Here is a 15,402-nt window from a genome sequence, read left to right as displayed (position 1 = left end):
AGCGGGGAGAGCTTTGGGCAGCTCCCTTCACTCCTTCCCCATCCCACCCTGAGCACCGACAGGGAGATGGGTCTGTGCAGGGAACCTGCCTGCTCAGCCCTGCTGTGTCCATGTCCTTGCAGGTGCGGGATGACACCTACAAGACAGTGCACGGGCTGCAGACCCAAGTGCAGCGCTACAAGCTCTACGTCACCAAGGAGTCCCTGTATAAGCAGAGAGTCCACTACAGGGACCTGGAGAGGAGGCTGAAGGAAGCCGAGTTCTGGATGCAGAGGCTGGGCAGCCTGGCCCAGCTGGTGAACCTCCTAACCTGCCAGAACCTGGTCTCCATCGTGCAGGAGGAAGTCACAGCGTTCATCAGCAACGTCATGAAGGTGAGGCAGGAAAGAGGAGGCTGGAGGCTCGGAGTGTTCCGTGCCCTCGGCCTGTCTCTTTTCAGTCTGACATTGGCATAGATTCAAAGAGTTGAAGGCCAGACAGGACCATTAGGTCGCCTAGTCTGACCTACTGATAGCACAGGCCAGAGATTCCTGCCCAGTTCCCCCTGTACTGAACCCAGTCACTTGTGTTTACCTAAAGCAGCGGCCTCCAAACTTTGGAGGGCCATGCCACCCCCTTATCCCCTGTCTGCGCCCCTTGGAGCCGTGGCCATGAGGGATGTGGACGGAGTAAGAGAACTGAGGCTGGGGCCACAGCCGGGGGTGGGTCTGGGGCCAGACTGCGGTGGGGACTGGCAGCTGGGCCCACAGCTCGGTGCGGCTATGCTCCCAGCCCTGCCCCTGCCCCTGCCCCCAGGCCGGGAACAGAGCAGCAGCCAAGGCTGAGGGCAGGGCCAGGTTTGGGAGCAGAGCAGCAGCCGGGCCGGAGACTGGGGCCAGGGCCAGGTGCGGGGCTGGGAGCTGGGTGGGGATGCAGCTGTGGGTGGGGCCAGATCAGAGCTGGGGGTGAGGAGGGGCTGGGTAGCACCCCTTCCCGCTGCCCGTGGGGACTGGCCTAGGCCCTGCTGCCCCACCCAAGGTTCCTCTGTCCCCCCCTAAGGGGGCACACCTCACAGTTTGGGGACCTCTGAGCTAAACCATCTTCCAGAAAGGCGTTGGGTCTGAAATAGAAGTCTTCATGAGATGGAGATGTCTGGCTGTCTTACCAGTGTTTTCCCCAGGAATTGAAATTAGGAGGGGTGTTTGAATTTACCGGGTGCGGGGGGAGATGTGTCAGGGCCGATGAGGGGTGAGACCGTGAGGGTGAAGGTGGGCTGTATGGCACCATAGTAAAAACTGAAAAATGTTTCATGACTATTTTATTAGATTTAGCTCATGTTTTAAAATCATCACACAAATTAAAGTTGGCTACTCAAGCCTTCTATGAAGCACTACATCTACATCCTTCTTGATTTCTTGTTATAATTTTGCACAACTCTGTTAATGAACTTCTTGAATGCAACACGTTCATCTTTGGTGGCGTCTCATGTGTCCGGTACTTCCATTCCTTCAATTGATATGCTCATTAGTTCATTCACATGATCAAGCAGAAGGCGACTTCTTACAGAACACAAAATTCTATTCAGTGATGAAAAAGAACGCCCAACTGTAGCTGTTGTGACTGGGAGTAGCAAGAGATGAATTCCTACTTCTTTCATCCCAGGAAACATAATACAAAGATCGGTTCGAGCCACTAGTGATGATAAAAAATAAGTTGAAGTCAAATCTTTATTCATTCGTCGTATGATATTCCACTCTGTGTTCAAATTCTCTATTCTGTCCTGAGCACATGGCAGCCCCATTGCTGGTAGTGCCTCATTCCACTCAACTGTCAGTGTTTTATAGGACAGGGATCTGTAAAAGCTATGTAGAGGTTGAGTAGAATCTAGAAGTTGCTGTTGTAGATTTTTAAGAATCAAGTCTGTGTACTTTTTCAGTTGTCTTAACAAACACCTCCTGTCCTCTTCACTTAAGGATTCAATATAAATGCCTTCATTAGTCAACTTCTGGACTGAAGTCTTTGCTTCTTCCAGTACTTGTTCAATGGATAGCTCTCGGATTGATCCAAATGTAGCTTTTGCTGGACAAAGATCTACTACTGTTGTAGCAGATGCCTGGATGGAATTGTTTAATGACCCAAGTGATTTCAACAGTAGACTTATGAGCGAGAGAGAGAATGGCAATAGTCTTCTCTGAACATAGTAGAAAAAGTAATCCACCAGCCTCACTACTTAGATCCATCCCATCTTGGTAGATACCGTAAATAATCGAAAAAGTGACACATCAAAGAGCGGTGGTGGGCTTATAAATGGGTCTACACCAAAAATTGATGATTTTAAACTCTATGGAATCATTTAATTGAATATCTAATACATTGTCGTTTTGTTTACCTGGCACGCCACTTCCCGCAGCTCCCATTGGCTGGGAATGGCGAACTGCGGCCACAGGGAGCTGAGGGGCTCCATGTCTGCAGATGCTCCAAGTAAACAAAATGTCCTGACATTCCAGCGGCTTACCCTGATGGCTGGGAGCCAAAGTTTGCCAACCCCTGAAATATAGGGTCGGCTTATGAAAGGGTCATACAGTTTTTGCTATTTTTATCTAACCATCTTGGGGGGTTGGCTTATAAACAAACGGGCTAATGAACGAGTATATACGGTTCTTTCCAAAGACAGTAATAATGGCTGGAGTAATTTTAAGACAACAGCTAAGGATCACTCATTAGAAAGCCAGAGTTTTTTCCCAGGTTGGACTAATTTGAACTTCAGTCCCAGTGTATCTTCTATATTTTCCAAAAAAAAACCAGGAGTACTTGTGGCACCTTAAAGACTAACAAATTTATTTTAGCATGAGCTTTCGTGAGCTAAAGCTCACTTCTTCGGATGCATAGAATGGAACACACAGACAGGAGATATTTATACATACAGAGAACATGAAAAGGTGGAAGTCTGCCTGTTGGTATGCATACTTCCACCTTTTCATGTTCTCTGTATGTATAAATATCTCCTGTCTGTGTGTTCCATTCTATGTATCCGAAGAAGTGAGCTTTAGCTCACGAAAGCTCATGCTAAAATAAATTTGTTAGTCTTTAAGGTGCCACAAGTACTCCTGTTTTTTTTGCGGATACAGACTAACACGGCTGCTACTCTGAAACCTATATTTTCCAAGACACTCAGTCTTTTTGGACTCTTGCTGAAAAAAGAATATAATGGAAATTAAATTTATAGCTTTTTAAATGTCTTTTGAAGAGTCTGCAGCTCGTACTAGCGCTAGTTGGAGTAGATGGCCTCTGCAGTGTGTATAGGAGAGATTAGGGTTACACTTTTCTCTGAGCAAAGCTTGTACTCCACCATGTCTTCCAGAGAAGTTTGCAGCTCCATCAAATGCACAAGCAGCCATCTGTTTGGGGTCCAACTGACAAGCATTTAACTCTTCTAAGATGTGGGTTGTCACAGATGCAGTCGATGTGTCTTCTATAACTTGAACATCTAGAAATGCATCTACTGGCCTACCACTGACATCAAGATGACTTAATACTTGATGTCCATTTGCATCGGTGCATTCATCAGCCATGTATGCAAATTTTTTGAATGTGGTGAGAGAGTTCTTCACCTTTTCAACTGTCGAGTCTTTCACTGCTTGCATCCGAAGAAGTGGGTATTCACCCACGAAAGCTCATGCTGCAAAACGTCTGTTAGTCTATAAGGTGCCACAGGATTCTTTGCTGAGTCTTTCACTGTTGCACCACATGCTTCAAGCCAGTCAGTTGAGTTTCTTGCAGAAAGATAGTGAGCATTTGCTGTCTTGTTCGGAACCAGTGTTCAACTTCAGGATGAACAAGTGACAATACACTTAACATTGGCCTCCAGTTTGTAGTGTGTGGTATCTCTTGCTTAAGTAGAGAGTATGATGCCACAGCCATGTTTGTTCGCATGAACTGTGTTGTGTTTCCAGCATTCTTAAGAGCCTCATTAACACTCACCGGTGTTGTCCTTGGTCAGAGGAGACTCAGAGTTCAGAGGTGCTTTCACATGAGTTCAGCACCCAGGTGGGGGGGCAAGAAGGCACCTTGCTCATTCCTCCAGCTGCTCACTGTTCGCTCTGGTCACTGTTCATTGAGCCACCTTTCACTTCATTGCTCTATTGCCAATGGCCCTGCGCAGTCACCTTCTGCTGCCACCTGCCACTGTGACCTCTGCGAGTTGGTTTCTTGAGGTTCCACCCAGCTCTCAGTGATTTCAGCTGAGCTCTCAGTGTGGGAACCCCGCTGCTAGTGCAGACTGGGCCGCCTCTTCCACAGAAACACTGTCCCACAGCAGGTCTAAGTGCTTAGACCTGATTACCAGCTCTACTGGTCACTTAACAAAACAAAAGACTGTCTATGGCTAGGGTGGGCAAACTTTTTTTAGGGAGGGCCACATATGGGTATGGAAATTGTATGGTGGGCCATGAATGCTCACAAAATTGGAGGTTGAGGTGTGGGAGGGAGGGAGTGAGGACTCTGGCTGGGGGTAAGGGCTCTGGGGTGGGACCAGAAATTAGGAGTTCAGGGGGCAGGAGGTGGCTCCGGGCTGGGGCAGGGGGTTGGGGTGGGGGTGGGGGTTGAGGGCTCTGGGTTGCATGAGGGTGGGTGTACCGTTATTGATATAAACTGGGACCATATAGAACATGGTTTGCAACCAATGTCCTGTAGTGGCACCAAATCTTATGTAAAGGGGGTCATATAAGGTGTCTAAAACCAGGTTATGGGTGGCTGGTTATGATTATGCTGTCTGTGTGCATGTATCACTTTGTAGTTGAAGTTATGAGTATTGGATCTATACTGTCTGTATTTCAAGTTTGTGCTGTGTTTCTGGGAAACATTCCAGACAAGTTGGTGTTAGCTCTGCCTAGCCTGCTTGATGGCCCATTAAGGACCGTCAGCTACACAATTAACCCATGGAGAGAAGGCAGATACACCTTGTAACTCAGCAAATATGCAGGGACTTGCCCATGTAACTCCAGACTCCATTTTGCTGTAATTTTCCACAGTAAGGACAAAGAGGTTCTTACACCTGGAAAAGTCTATAAAAGGCTAATGCCTCATCTCCATCTTGTCTTCAATCCTGCTTCTTAACTCTGGAGGGACTTTGCTACAAACTGAAGCTCTGAACAAAGGACTGATGACCCATCCCAGCGGGGGATGTTCCAGAGACTTGATTTAAACCTGCAGTTTACTCCATCAGTGCTACAAGCCTGAACCAAGAACTTGGCCATTACTGTATGTAATTGATTCCATTTAACCAATTCTAGCTCTCATCTCTACCTTTTTCCCTTTATGAATAAACCTTTAGATTTTAGATTCTAGAGGATTGGCAACAGCGTGATTTGTGGGTAAGATCTGATGTGTATATTGACCTGGGTCTGGGGCTTGATTCTTTGGAATCTAGAGAACCTTTTTCTTTTATTGGGGTGCTGATTTTCATAATCATTCATCCCCAGGATGAGTGGCACTGGTGGTGATACTGGGAGACTGGAGTGTCTAAGGAAATTGCTTGTGTGACTTGTGGTTAGCCAGTGGGGTGAAACCGAAGTCCTTTTTGTCTGGCTGGTTTGGTTTGCCTTAGAGGTAGAAAAACCCCAGCCTAGGGCTGTAACTGCCCTGTTTGAGCAATTGGTCCTGAATTGGCACTCTCAATTGGGTCCCGCCAGAACCGCATCGTCACAGTGGGACCAAGGGATTTGGAGAGTGGAAGGGGGATCAGGGCTGGGGCAGGGGGTTGGGGTACGGGAGCAGGTCTGGGGTGCAGGCTCTGGGCAGTACTTACCTCAAGCAGCTCCCGGAAGCAGTGGCATGTCCCCACTCTGGCTCCTATGCGGAGGAGCAGCCAGGTGGCTCTGTGCACTGCCCCGTCTGCAGGCACCACCCCTGCACCTCCCATTGGCCCCGTTTGCTGGCCAATGGGAACTGTGGAAGTAGTGCTTGTGGCAGCGTGCGGAGCCCCCATGGCTGTCCCTACGCATAGGACCTGGATGAGGGATGTGCTGCTGCTTCCAGGAGCTATGCGGAGCAAGCCCCCAACCCTGCTCCCCGGCAGGGGCTCGAGGACCGGATTAAAATGTCTGAAGGGCTGGCTGCAGCCCCTGGGCTGTAGTTTGCCTACCCTGATCTATGGAGCCTAATCAGTTCTGTGTTTAAGCAGTGCAGACGGGCAGGTCAAATAGTACTTGTGACTCAGGCAGACCATCAAGCAAAACACCTGTCCCACCCTCTCTCTTGATGCCCTCAATCAGCACAGGCTAAGTACAGTTCTACTGCCCTTTACTCATACAGTAAGAATAACATTTCATTCCCCACCCCCGCATTCAAGTGATTTGTAACCCAACCCCAGCCAAAATCTATCACTTGGGCAACACAACTCTGTTTGCTGGATACCTAGGTAGACTAGGTGTGAATGTAAATACAGCCTGGTCCTGAAGCCTTTCCCCCTAGCCCCCAGCTCATCACTAGCTGTCAGAGAGAGCTCATTTAGATCTTGCTTACAAATCATAATTTGAAATGATTAGGTTGGCCAACATCACCAAAGTTGGGCTGGGTGTGAGTTCTGTACTTCGATTTCACCAATTAATGAACCAGTGTGAACCCCTCAGGTACTTATAACAGCCTGTAAAAGCAGCAAAGAGTCTTGTGGCACCTTATAGACTAACAGACGTTTTGGAGCATGAGCTTTCATGGGTGAATACCCACTTTGTCGGATGCACCCACGAAAGCTTATGCTCCAAAATGTCTGTTAGTCTATAAGGTGCCACAAGACTCTTTGCTGCTTTTACAGATCCAGACTAACACGGCTACCCCTCTGATACTATAACAGCCTGAACGCTGAGTCCCAGACGGTCCCCTTGGGTATGCCACTCTGTCTTGTCATCTGGGTCCCAAGGCCAGCCCATGGGGAGCTCAAATGACGCTCCCATGCCGTCTCGCTTGGGCCAAAACTTTGAAAGGTCTCAATTCTGCCTTCTTCCTGTTCTGCTCCTCTCATGGTACTGCTCTACTACCCACCCCAATAAAGGAGAACTAACAACTTATAATACCTTGTTCAAAAATGTTAATCATAGAATCATAGAATATCAGGGTTGGAAGGGACCTCAGGAGGTCATCTAGTCCAACCCCCTGCTCAAAGCAGGACCAATTCCCAACTAAATCATCCCAGCCAGGGCTTTGTCAAGCCTGACCATAAAACCTCTAAGGAAGGAGATTCCACCACCTCCCTAGGTAACCCATTCCAGTGCTTCACCACTCTCTGAGTGAAAAAGTTTTTCCTAATATCCAAACTAAACCTCCCCCGCTGCAACTTGAGACCATTACTCCTTGTTCTGTCATCGGGTACCACTGAGAACAGTCTAGATCCATCCTCTTTGGAACCCCCTTTCAGGTAGTTGAAAGCAGCTATCAAATCCCCCCTCATCTTTCTCTTCTGCAGACTAAACAATCCCAGTTCCCTCAGCCTCTCCTCATAAGTCATGTGCTCCAGCCCCCTAATCATTTTTGTTGCCCTCCACTGGACTCTTTCCAATTTTTCCATATCCTTCTTGTAGTGTGGGGCCCAAAACTGGACACAGTACTCCAGATGAGGCCTCACCAGTGCTGAATAGAGGGGAATGATCACATCCCTCGATCTGCTGGCAATGCCCCTACTTATACAGCCCAAAATGCCATTAGCCTTCTTGGCAACAAGGGCACACTGTTAACTCATATCCAGCTTCTTGTCCACTGTAACCTCTAGGTCCTTTTCAGTCGGATCGCCCGGCACCGATGTCTGCCGCGGTACCGACAATATCCGCTCCATTAACTCCGGCCAGGCAAGAGCCGTCGAGTCCGGTGCCGGAAAGCTCCCCAGTACGGACCGTGGTCGAGCTTGCTATGACGCTGCGTCTGAGCCGTCTGTTCCGCAGCCGAGCGCTATGCGCAGTCGGATCGCCCGGCACCGAGGTCGGCTGCGGCACCGACAATATCCGCGCCATTAACTCCGGCCAGGCAAGAGCCGTCGAGTCCGGTGCTGGAAAGCTCCCCGGTACGGACCATGGTCGAGCTCGCTAAGACGCTGTGTCCGAGCCGCCTGCTCCGCAGCCGAGCGCTACGCTCAGTCGGTTCGCCGGCACCGATGTCTGCCGCGGCACCGACAATATCCGCGCCGTTAACTCCGGCCAGGCAAGAGCCGTCGAGTCCGGTGCTGGAGAGCTCCCCGGTACGGACCGTGGTCGAGCTCGTTATGAAGCTGCGTCCGAGCCACCTGCTCCGCAGCCGAGCGCTATGCTCAGTCGGATCGCCCGGCACCGATGTCTGCCGCAGCACCGACAATATCCACACCGTTAACTCCGGCCAGGCAAGAGCTGTTGAGTCCGGTGCTGGAAAGCTCCCCGGTACGAACCGTGGTCGAGCTCGCTTTTCAGCGGCGTCTGAGCGGCCCGCTCCGCAGCCCGAGCGCTCTACTACGTTGGGCTGCCCGGCACCGGTGACTGCTTCGGCACCGACAGTATCAGCACCGTGGACTACGGCCTCGCAAGAGCCGTCGAGTCCAACACCTGAATACTCCCCGGCGCGAGCTGTGGTCGAGCTCACTATTCCCTCCACGCTGGGAACATTCCACAGCGAGGGAGTTGATGGCAAGGGCAGAGCCTGCGCTGCTTAACCCCCGACATCGCCGGTGCGGGTTTTATGGTCTTTTGGCGAGCCTGTCTTGCTCACGCCACCCTGCGTCGGCACCGCAGAGCGGCACCGTCCCCGATCGCGGTCCCGCAGACGTTCTCGGTCCCGTCACCGATCGAGGTCCCGACGCCGCTCGTGGTCTCGGCACCGTTCTCCATTGCGGTACCTTTAGTACTCGCGGCACTGGCCAGCGTCACGTTCGCTGGCCCGGTACATTCGGCACCGATCCCGCCCCCGGCACCGCCCCAGGCACCGAGACTCCCGTACCCACTCCTGGACGTCGAGCCTCGCGCTCTCGGTCTACCGCCCAGCACAGCTCCGGTGGCAGGTCTCGTTCTCGGTACCGGTATGTCTCCCGGTACCGATCCCCGGTGCCGAGTCGAGCGACGTCAGTTAGAGAAGGGGATTCTACCAAAGGCTCTTCAGCTCCTTTAGGGCCATCCAGCCACGCATCAGTGTTGCCCCGTGCGGACACTTCATATGCGCAGTACTCTCTTTTCCGATGTGCCCCCCAGAGTCTTCCAGGAGACCTATCAGAGGTCCTTCTAGTCACCATGGGCGTACTGCCACGCCACAGGCATACCGGTGCTCCCATCTCGCTCCGTTCCGTCGGAGCTCTGGGTGCCAGAGGCGGTAATTAGCCGTCCCCCTGCGACCAGTACGGAGCAAGCCCCGGTTCAGCCACCGGGCTCCCAGATCCCACCGGATCAGGAGGTCGTCCAGGAGTGCGAGCCCACACAGGACCCGCTTGTCCCTGGCCTTTCTTCTTCCTCCTCCCCAGCTGAGGCGGGGGCAGGAACATACTCCTCGGGCCCTCCTCTGATCGGAATGCAAGTGCATAGCATCATCCAGGGGGTACGAGTACCTAGGTACATCTAACCCCCCCCCCCCACTCCCTTGTCGTCCAGTCCCTCAATGGGATGGAACGCCATGGCCAGCAGGCACCAGCTCCTAAATCCTAGCGGGCTAGGCGACTGGTCTTACGGGGCCGTACGATGTACTCAGCGGGGGCCCTGCCATTTTGTGTAGCAAACTAGCAAGCCCTGCTTAGCCGCTACTACGGGTGGCGGTGGGCAACTTTACAGAGTCGGTTCTTCAGAACTCACGTCAAGAGTTCGATGCCCTCCTGGATCGAGGGAAGAAGCTGGATAGAGCTTCCCTCCAGGCCTAGTTGGATGCAGCTGACTTCGCTGCCACGACCCTGGCCTCGGGTGTGGCCATGAGGCGCATTTCCTGGCTCCGGTTATCGAGCCTTCCCTCGCAGCTGCTGTCCACTATACAGGACTTGCCCGGCTCTGGCAAAGGCCTGTTCTCTGAGAAACCTGGCCCTAGGCTTCAAAGCCGGAAGGGCAGCAGGGTCACTTTCCGCTCTCTATTAGCATGCACACGGCGGTGCTTAGCGCCACCTTTCCGTCCCCAGCCTCACTGCTCTTACCCTGCGCCTAGACAAAGACAAGACTTTGCCAGCAGGCGTCACTTATGCGGTCGTGGGCGTCAATCAGGCCCTCAAGGTTAAGGTCCTTCTAACCATCCTCGTCCCTCTTAGGGACCCCTCTCATGAGCGATTCCTCTTGCAACAGGTGCGGACGCTCCTCTTCATCGGAGCTATACAGGAGGTGCCTAGGGACGAAACCTAATCCCCTAGGCGAAGGGAGGTCTCAGACATATCCTAGACCTGCGGGTCCTCAACAAGTTCACGCTGCGGATAGGTTCCGCATGGTTCCCAGGGGGACCGTCATCCCACCCTTGGATCCCGGAGACTGTATGCCGCCCTCGATATGACGGGCGCGTATTTTCATGTCCCCATTTCTCTTCCACATTGGCTCGTTCGAGGGACCTCCCAGCCCAAGTACCAGTCCTGTGGGCATCGACACGGACCTATTCCGGTGTCTAGGCCTGATCATCAATGGTAAAATCCACTCTGGTTCCCACACAGGGAATAGAATTCATTGGAGCCACCCTGGACTCCAATCTCACCAGAGCCTGCTTACCTCAGCCTTGGTTTCATGCGGTGGTAACAATTGTACAAGGTCTACGGACCTTCCCGGCAACTTTGGCTCGCCCAGGCCTAGGTTTCCTGAGTCACGTGGCTGTCTGCGCGTTTGTTTCCAAACATACCAGGCTTCGCCTCTGTCCACTCCAATCGTGGGTCACCTGGGTGTGCCACCTGGGCAGAGATACCACCCTGGTTGTCTCGTTCCCCCTGAGCATCCTAGGCTCCCTCGACTGAGAGTCAGTGCCCTCCCTGGTGTATCCAGGGATGCTGTTCCATTCACCCCTCGGGGTCCCTCATGACGGACACCCCATCTCTCGGCTGCGTGCTCACCTGGGTCAGCTTTGCACTCACGGCCTTTGGTCGGCCCAAGAGCTGGCCTTACGCATCAGTGTCCGAGAGCTGGGAGCAGTCTGCCTTGTATGCCAGGCTTTTCAGCTGGCGGATCGCCTCAGCAGATCCTTCCGGTCTCACAAGTGGTCGTTCCCTCCGGACGGTATCCATTCCGTTTTTTGGAAGTGGGTCTTTCCCCGCATAGCCCTCTTCGCTCCCGCGAGAGCGAAAACAGAGAGAAGTCCTCCTCATTCCAAGACCTCTCCCCGGGCTCAGTCTTGGAGAGGTCTCTGATGCCATGGATGACCCATCGGCTGTCCAATTTCCACCGTTCCCACTGGCTTGCAGGGCCCTGCTAAAGCTCCGCAGGGGCAGAGCGCACCTGATCATGATCGCTCCAGCGTATCCCAGGCAGCACTGGTACACCAGGTCGCTACCCCTGTCGGTAGCCAACCCTATTTCCCTACCTCTTGGCCCAGACCCCATTTCACGGGATCGCAGCAAGCTTCACCACCCAGACTGGTAATCCCTGCACCTCACAGCAGGGCTGCTGTGTGGCTAAACCGATCCGAATTACATTGTTCTGCCTCGGCTCTACAGGATTCTCCTGGGTGATAGGAGATCCTCCACTCGGTTAACGTATCTGGCAGAGTGGAAGCGTTTCTCCTGCTGCTACGAAACGCACAATGTTTCTCCCGCCGAGGTCCCGATCCAGTCCGTCTTGGACTACCTCTGGTCTCAAACAGCAGCACATGGCGCGGCCCTCATTAAGGGCACTCTTGGCAGCCATCTCTCCCTTCCACCCAGCGGGGAGTGGCCGCTCCGTATTCTTACGCCTTGTGGTTTCTAGATTCCTCAAGGACTTGGAGTGTTATACCCCCCCGGTTGGCCCCCGCCACAACCTGGGTCTTCAACCTGGTTCTCGCCAGTTTTATGATTGCCCATTCGGGACACTGACGACATGCTCGCTGGCATACCTGTCCTGGAAGGCAGTCTTCTTTGTAGCCTTTCCAGACGAGTCTCCGAGCTTCAGGTGCTCGCGATGGACCCACGGTATACTGTGTCTCTCAAGGACAAGTGCAGTTGTGACCATGTCCGGCCTTCCTCCCTAAAGGTGGTGTCAGCCTCTCATATCATCCAGGATAGCTTCCTTCCGGTCTTCTTTCCGAAGCCACACTCATCGCAAGGAGAGCAACAATTGCCCTCCCTAGACGTCCGTAGGGCGTCCGCAATCTATATCGAGCGGACAAAGCCCTTGCGTAACGCCCCCCGAATCTTCATCGTACTGGCATACCGGACGAGGGGCATACCTGTCTCCTCCTAGAGGATTTCATCTTCGATGACTGGTGCATCTGCGCCTCCTGTGTTTAGCCCATGTTCCATGGAGCCACCTTACTGCACATTCCACCAGGGCTCAGGCTTCCCTGCTGCCTTCTTGGCCCACATACCCTTTCAGGGGATGTGTCGTGCAGCTAGTACACACCTTTGCCTCATTGGCCCAAGTGTCCAGAGATGATGCAGCCTTTGGCACAGAAGTTTGCATTCTGCAGCATCTAACTCCGACCCCACCGCCTAGGTAAGGCTTGGGAATCACCTAACTGGAATGCATAGGAGCAATCACTCGAAGAAGAAAAGACGGTTACTCACCGTAGTAACTGTTGTTCTTCGAGATGTGTTGCTCCTATCCATTCCAGACCCGCCCTCCTTCCCCACTGTCGGAGTAGCCGGCAAGAAGGAACTGAGGAGCGGATGGGTCGGCAGGGGTATATATCCTGCGCTATAGCGGCGCCACTCCAGGGGGCGCCCAGCCGACCCACCGAGTGTTGCTAGGGTAAAAGTCTTCCGAAGAGCCGTGCACGTGCGGCGCGCACACCTAACTGGAATGGATAGGAGCAACACATCTCGAAGAACAACAGTTACTACGGTGAGTAACCGTCTTTTCCTAGCCATTCAGTCCCTAGTCTGTAACAGTGCATGGGATTCTTCCATCCTAAGTGCAGGACTCTGCACTTGTCCTTGTTGAACCTCATCAGGTTTCTTTTGGCCCAGTCCTCTAATTTGTCTAGGTCCCTCTGTATCCTATCCCTACCCTCCAGTGTATCTACTACTCCTCCAAGTTTAGTGTCATCTGCAAAATTGCTGAGAGTGCAGTCCACGCCATCCTCCAAATCATTAATGAAGATATTGAACAAAACCGGCCCCAGGACTGACCCTTGGGTCACTCCACTTGAAACCGGCTGCCAACTAGACATGGAGCCGTTGATCACTACCCATTGAGCCCGACGATCTAGCCAGCTTTCTATCCACCTTATAGTCCAATCATCCAGCCCATACTTCTTTAACTTGCTGGCAAGAATACTGTGGGAGACCGTGTCAAAAGCTTTGCTAAAGTCAAGGAATAACACGTCCACTGCTTTCCCCTCATCCACAGAGCCAGTTATCTCCTCATAGAAGGCAATTAGGTTAGTCAGGCATGACTTGCCCTTGGTAAATCCATGCTGACTGTTCCTGATCACTTTCCTCTCCTCTGAGTGCTTCAGAATTGATTCCTTGAGGACCTGCTCCATGATTTTTCCAGGGACTGAGGTGAGGCTGACTGGCCTGTAATTCCCCGGATCCTCCTTCTTCCCTTTTTTAAAGATGGGTACTACATTAGCCTTTTTCCAGTCATCCGGGACCTCTCCCGTTCGCCATGAGTTTTCAAAGATAATGGCCAATGGCTCTGCAATCACATCCGCCAACTCCTGTAGCACCCTCGGATGCAGCGCATCCGGCCCCATGGACTTGTGCTCGTCCAGGTTTTCTAAATAGTCCCGAACCACTTCTTTCTCCACTTAACTTTCAAATGCCTGAACAGAAAATGTAACTTTTCTTGTCTGCATAGTAAACACCAACATTTTTATCTGTTTGAATAATCAAAGTGGTGCTTTCCATGCCTTCTTGGTTGCAAAGATTTGAACTGCTTCCTGAAGGTCCACCATCTGGGCCAGCTCATGCTCTACTGAGATGGTTGCAAGGCCGACCAGCCTCTCCTGTGTCATTGTGGAGTGTAGATGTGTTTTTATTAACTTCAGCTTGGAGAAGCTGCATTCTCCACTGGCAACTGTTACAGGAAGTGTTAGAAGTATGGACAGAGCAACAAAAGCATTTGGAAAGAGGGTGGTCATCTTATTTGTGCATATATGTTCCAGAACAGCCTTTGGAGTTGATCCTGCTGAAATATATCTTGAAAGGGCTTTCAGTTCATCCCCTACATCGCTCGTATCAATATCGTGCATGTCATCATGTGTCAACACTGTTTTTAGTGCCCTGGATTGGTGGTGTAGGTCTTCTTCAGGTATAGTGTGGAGTTTTGGAATATCCTACAACATCCCAAATATACTGCTGTGTTCCTTGAGCTGCATGAAATGTTGTTCAGCTAACTGTATTGCACAATCTAGCACCTGGTTAAAGAATTCAACTTTGAATTGTTGTTTGGGGTCTCTTATGGGATTATCCCATGCCTCGTAATCAAAATTTCTTCTTCGGTGACCTTGTATTCTTGAACGGGTGGGAAAATAGCTTCAGTGTGAAGCTTCCTCTGCCAACTTCTGTGCACTCCTCAGAACGTTTTGAAATCCCTCATCTGACCGTTAAGATTGTAGGTATGACTTTGCTTTGTCCATTTGTTCCATTGCTCCAGATATATCAAGGTCAACACCTTTGGAGTCTCTTGCTTACAACATTTATTTCAAACAGTATGTCATGCCACAACACTAAGCCACACCAAAATTTGAAGTTATGTATGTTTCTGGTGATTCCATTTCTCTCTGCCACTGTTCTCCCACGAACAGTTCCTGTCATAGCATTATCCTCCATAATGGCAACTATGGTATCATCTATCTTCCCAATTTGATGTTTGATAGTCTTTATCGCCTCCACTCGACTTTCACATTGTGTGGCACTCAGTGGTTTCAATGTCAGAGAGGATGTTCCCAGATGTTGCTTCAAAATTGAAATCAATGAATTGATGCAGAGAAAAATACATAGATGCTTTGAATTACATTAAAAAATTTAGCAGCCTCACTAGAAGCTGATGCTGCATCACTGACCACCAAGTTCAATGAATGAGAACTGCATGGGACAAAAAAAGCTTGAGGGTTTAACTCTCAGATCCATGTCTGCACTCCTGTTCTTTCTTCTCATGTTGGCACCATTATCATAGCCCTGACCTCTCACATCAGCTATCGCAATTCCCGTGTCTTCCAGCTTTTTAAGAAGCACATTTGTCATACCAGCTCCTGTAGTATCATCAATGTCAATAAATTCTAGAAAATGCTCTCTGACAGTCACCATCGCGGGGACCTGGTTGATTGCTCTCAGTCCATGGGACACAATCATTCCGGGGTACAAAATATATCGGAAGGACAGAA

The 15,402-nt window shown here is 51.3% G+C and overlaps 1 protein-coding gene across 16 annotated transcripts in view; it reads left to right on the top strand.

Moving 5' to 3' along the window:
• The window catches only part of DNHD1 (dynein heavy chain domain 1), a 200,898-nt gene that overhangs the window by 19,220 nt on the left and 166,276 nt on the right, over positions 1 to 15,402 (top strand). For 15 of the 16 annotated variants that reach the window (XM_045025296.1, XM_045025318.1, XM_045025311.1 and 12 more), the window contains one exon: positions 123 to 374. In XM_045025296.1, the coding sequence (XP_044881231.1) occupies positions 123 to 374 (252 nt within the window). Of the gene's footprint in view, positions 1 to 122; positions 375 to 15,402 lie in introns of those variants that run through there. The other variant, XM_045025396.1, reaches the window with a different exon arrangement.

This window comes from Mauremys mutica, chromosome 1 (genome assembly GCF_020497125.1).
Source record: "Mauremys mutica isolate MM-2020 ecotype Southern chromosome 1, ASM2049712v1, whole genome shotgun sequence".
In the NCBI taxonomy this organism is placed as follows: domain Eukaryota; kingdom Metazoa; phylum Chordata; order Testudines; family Geoemydidae; genus Mauremys; species Mauremys mutica.
The sequence above is the reverse complement of the archived record's forward strand: the minus strand, read 5'-3'. Positions and strand labels throughout refer to the sequence as shown.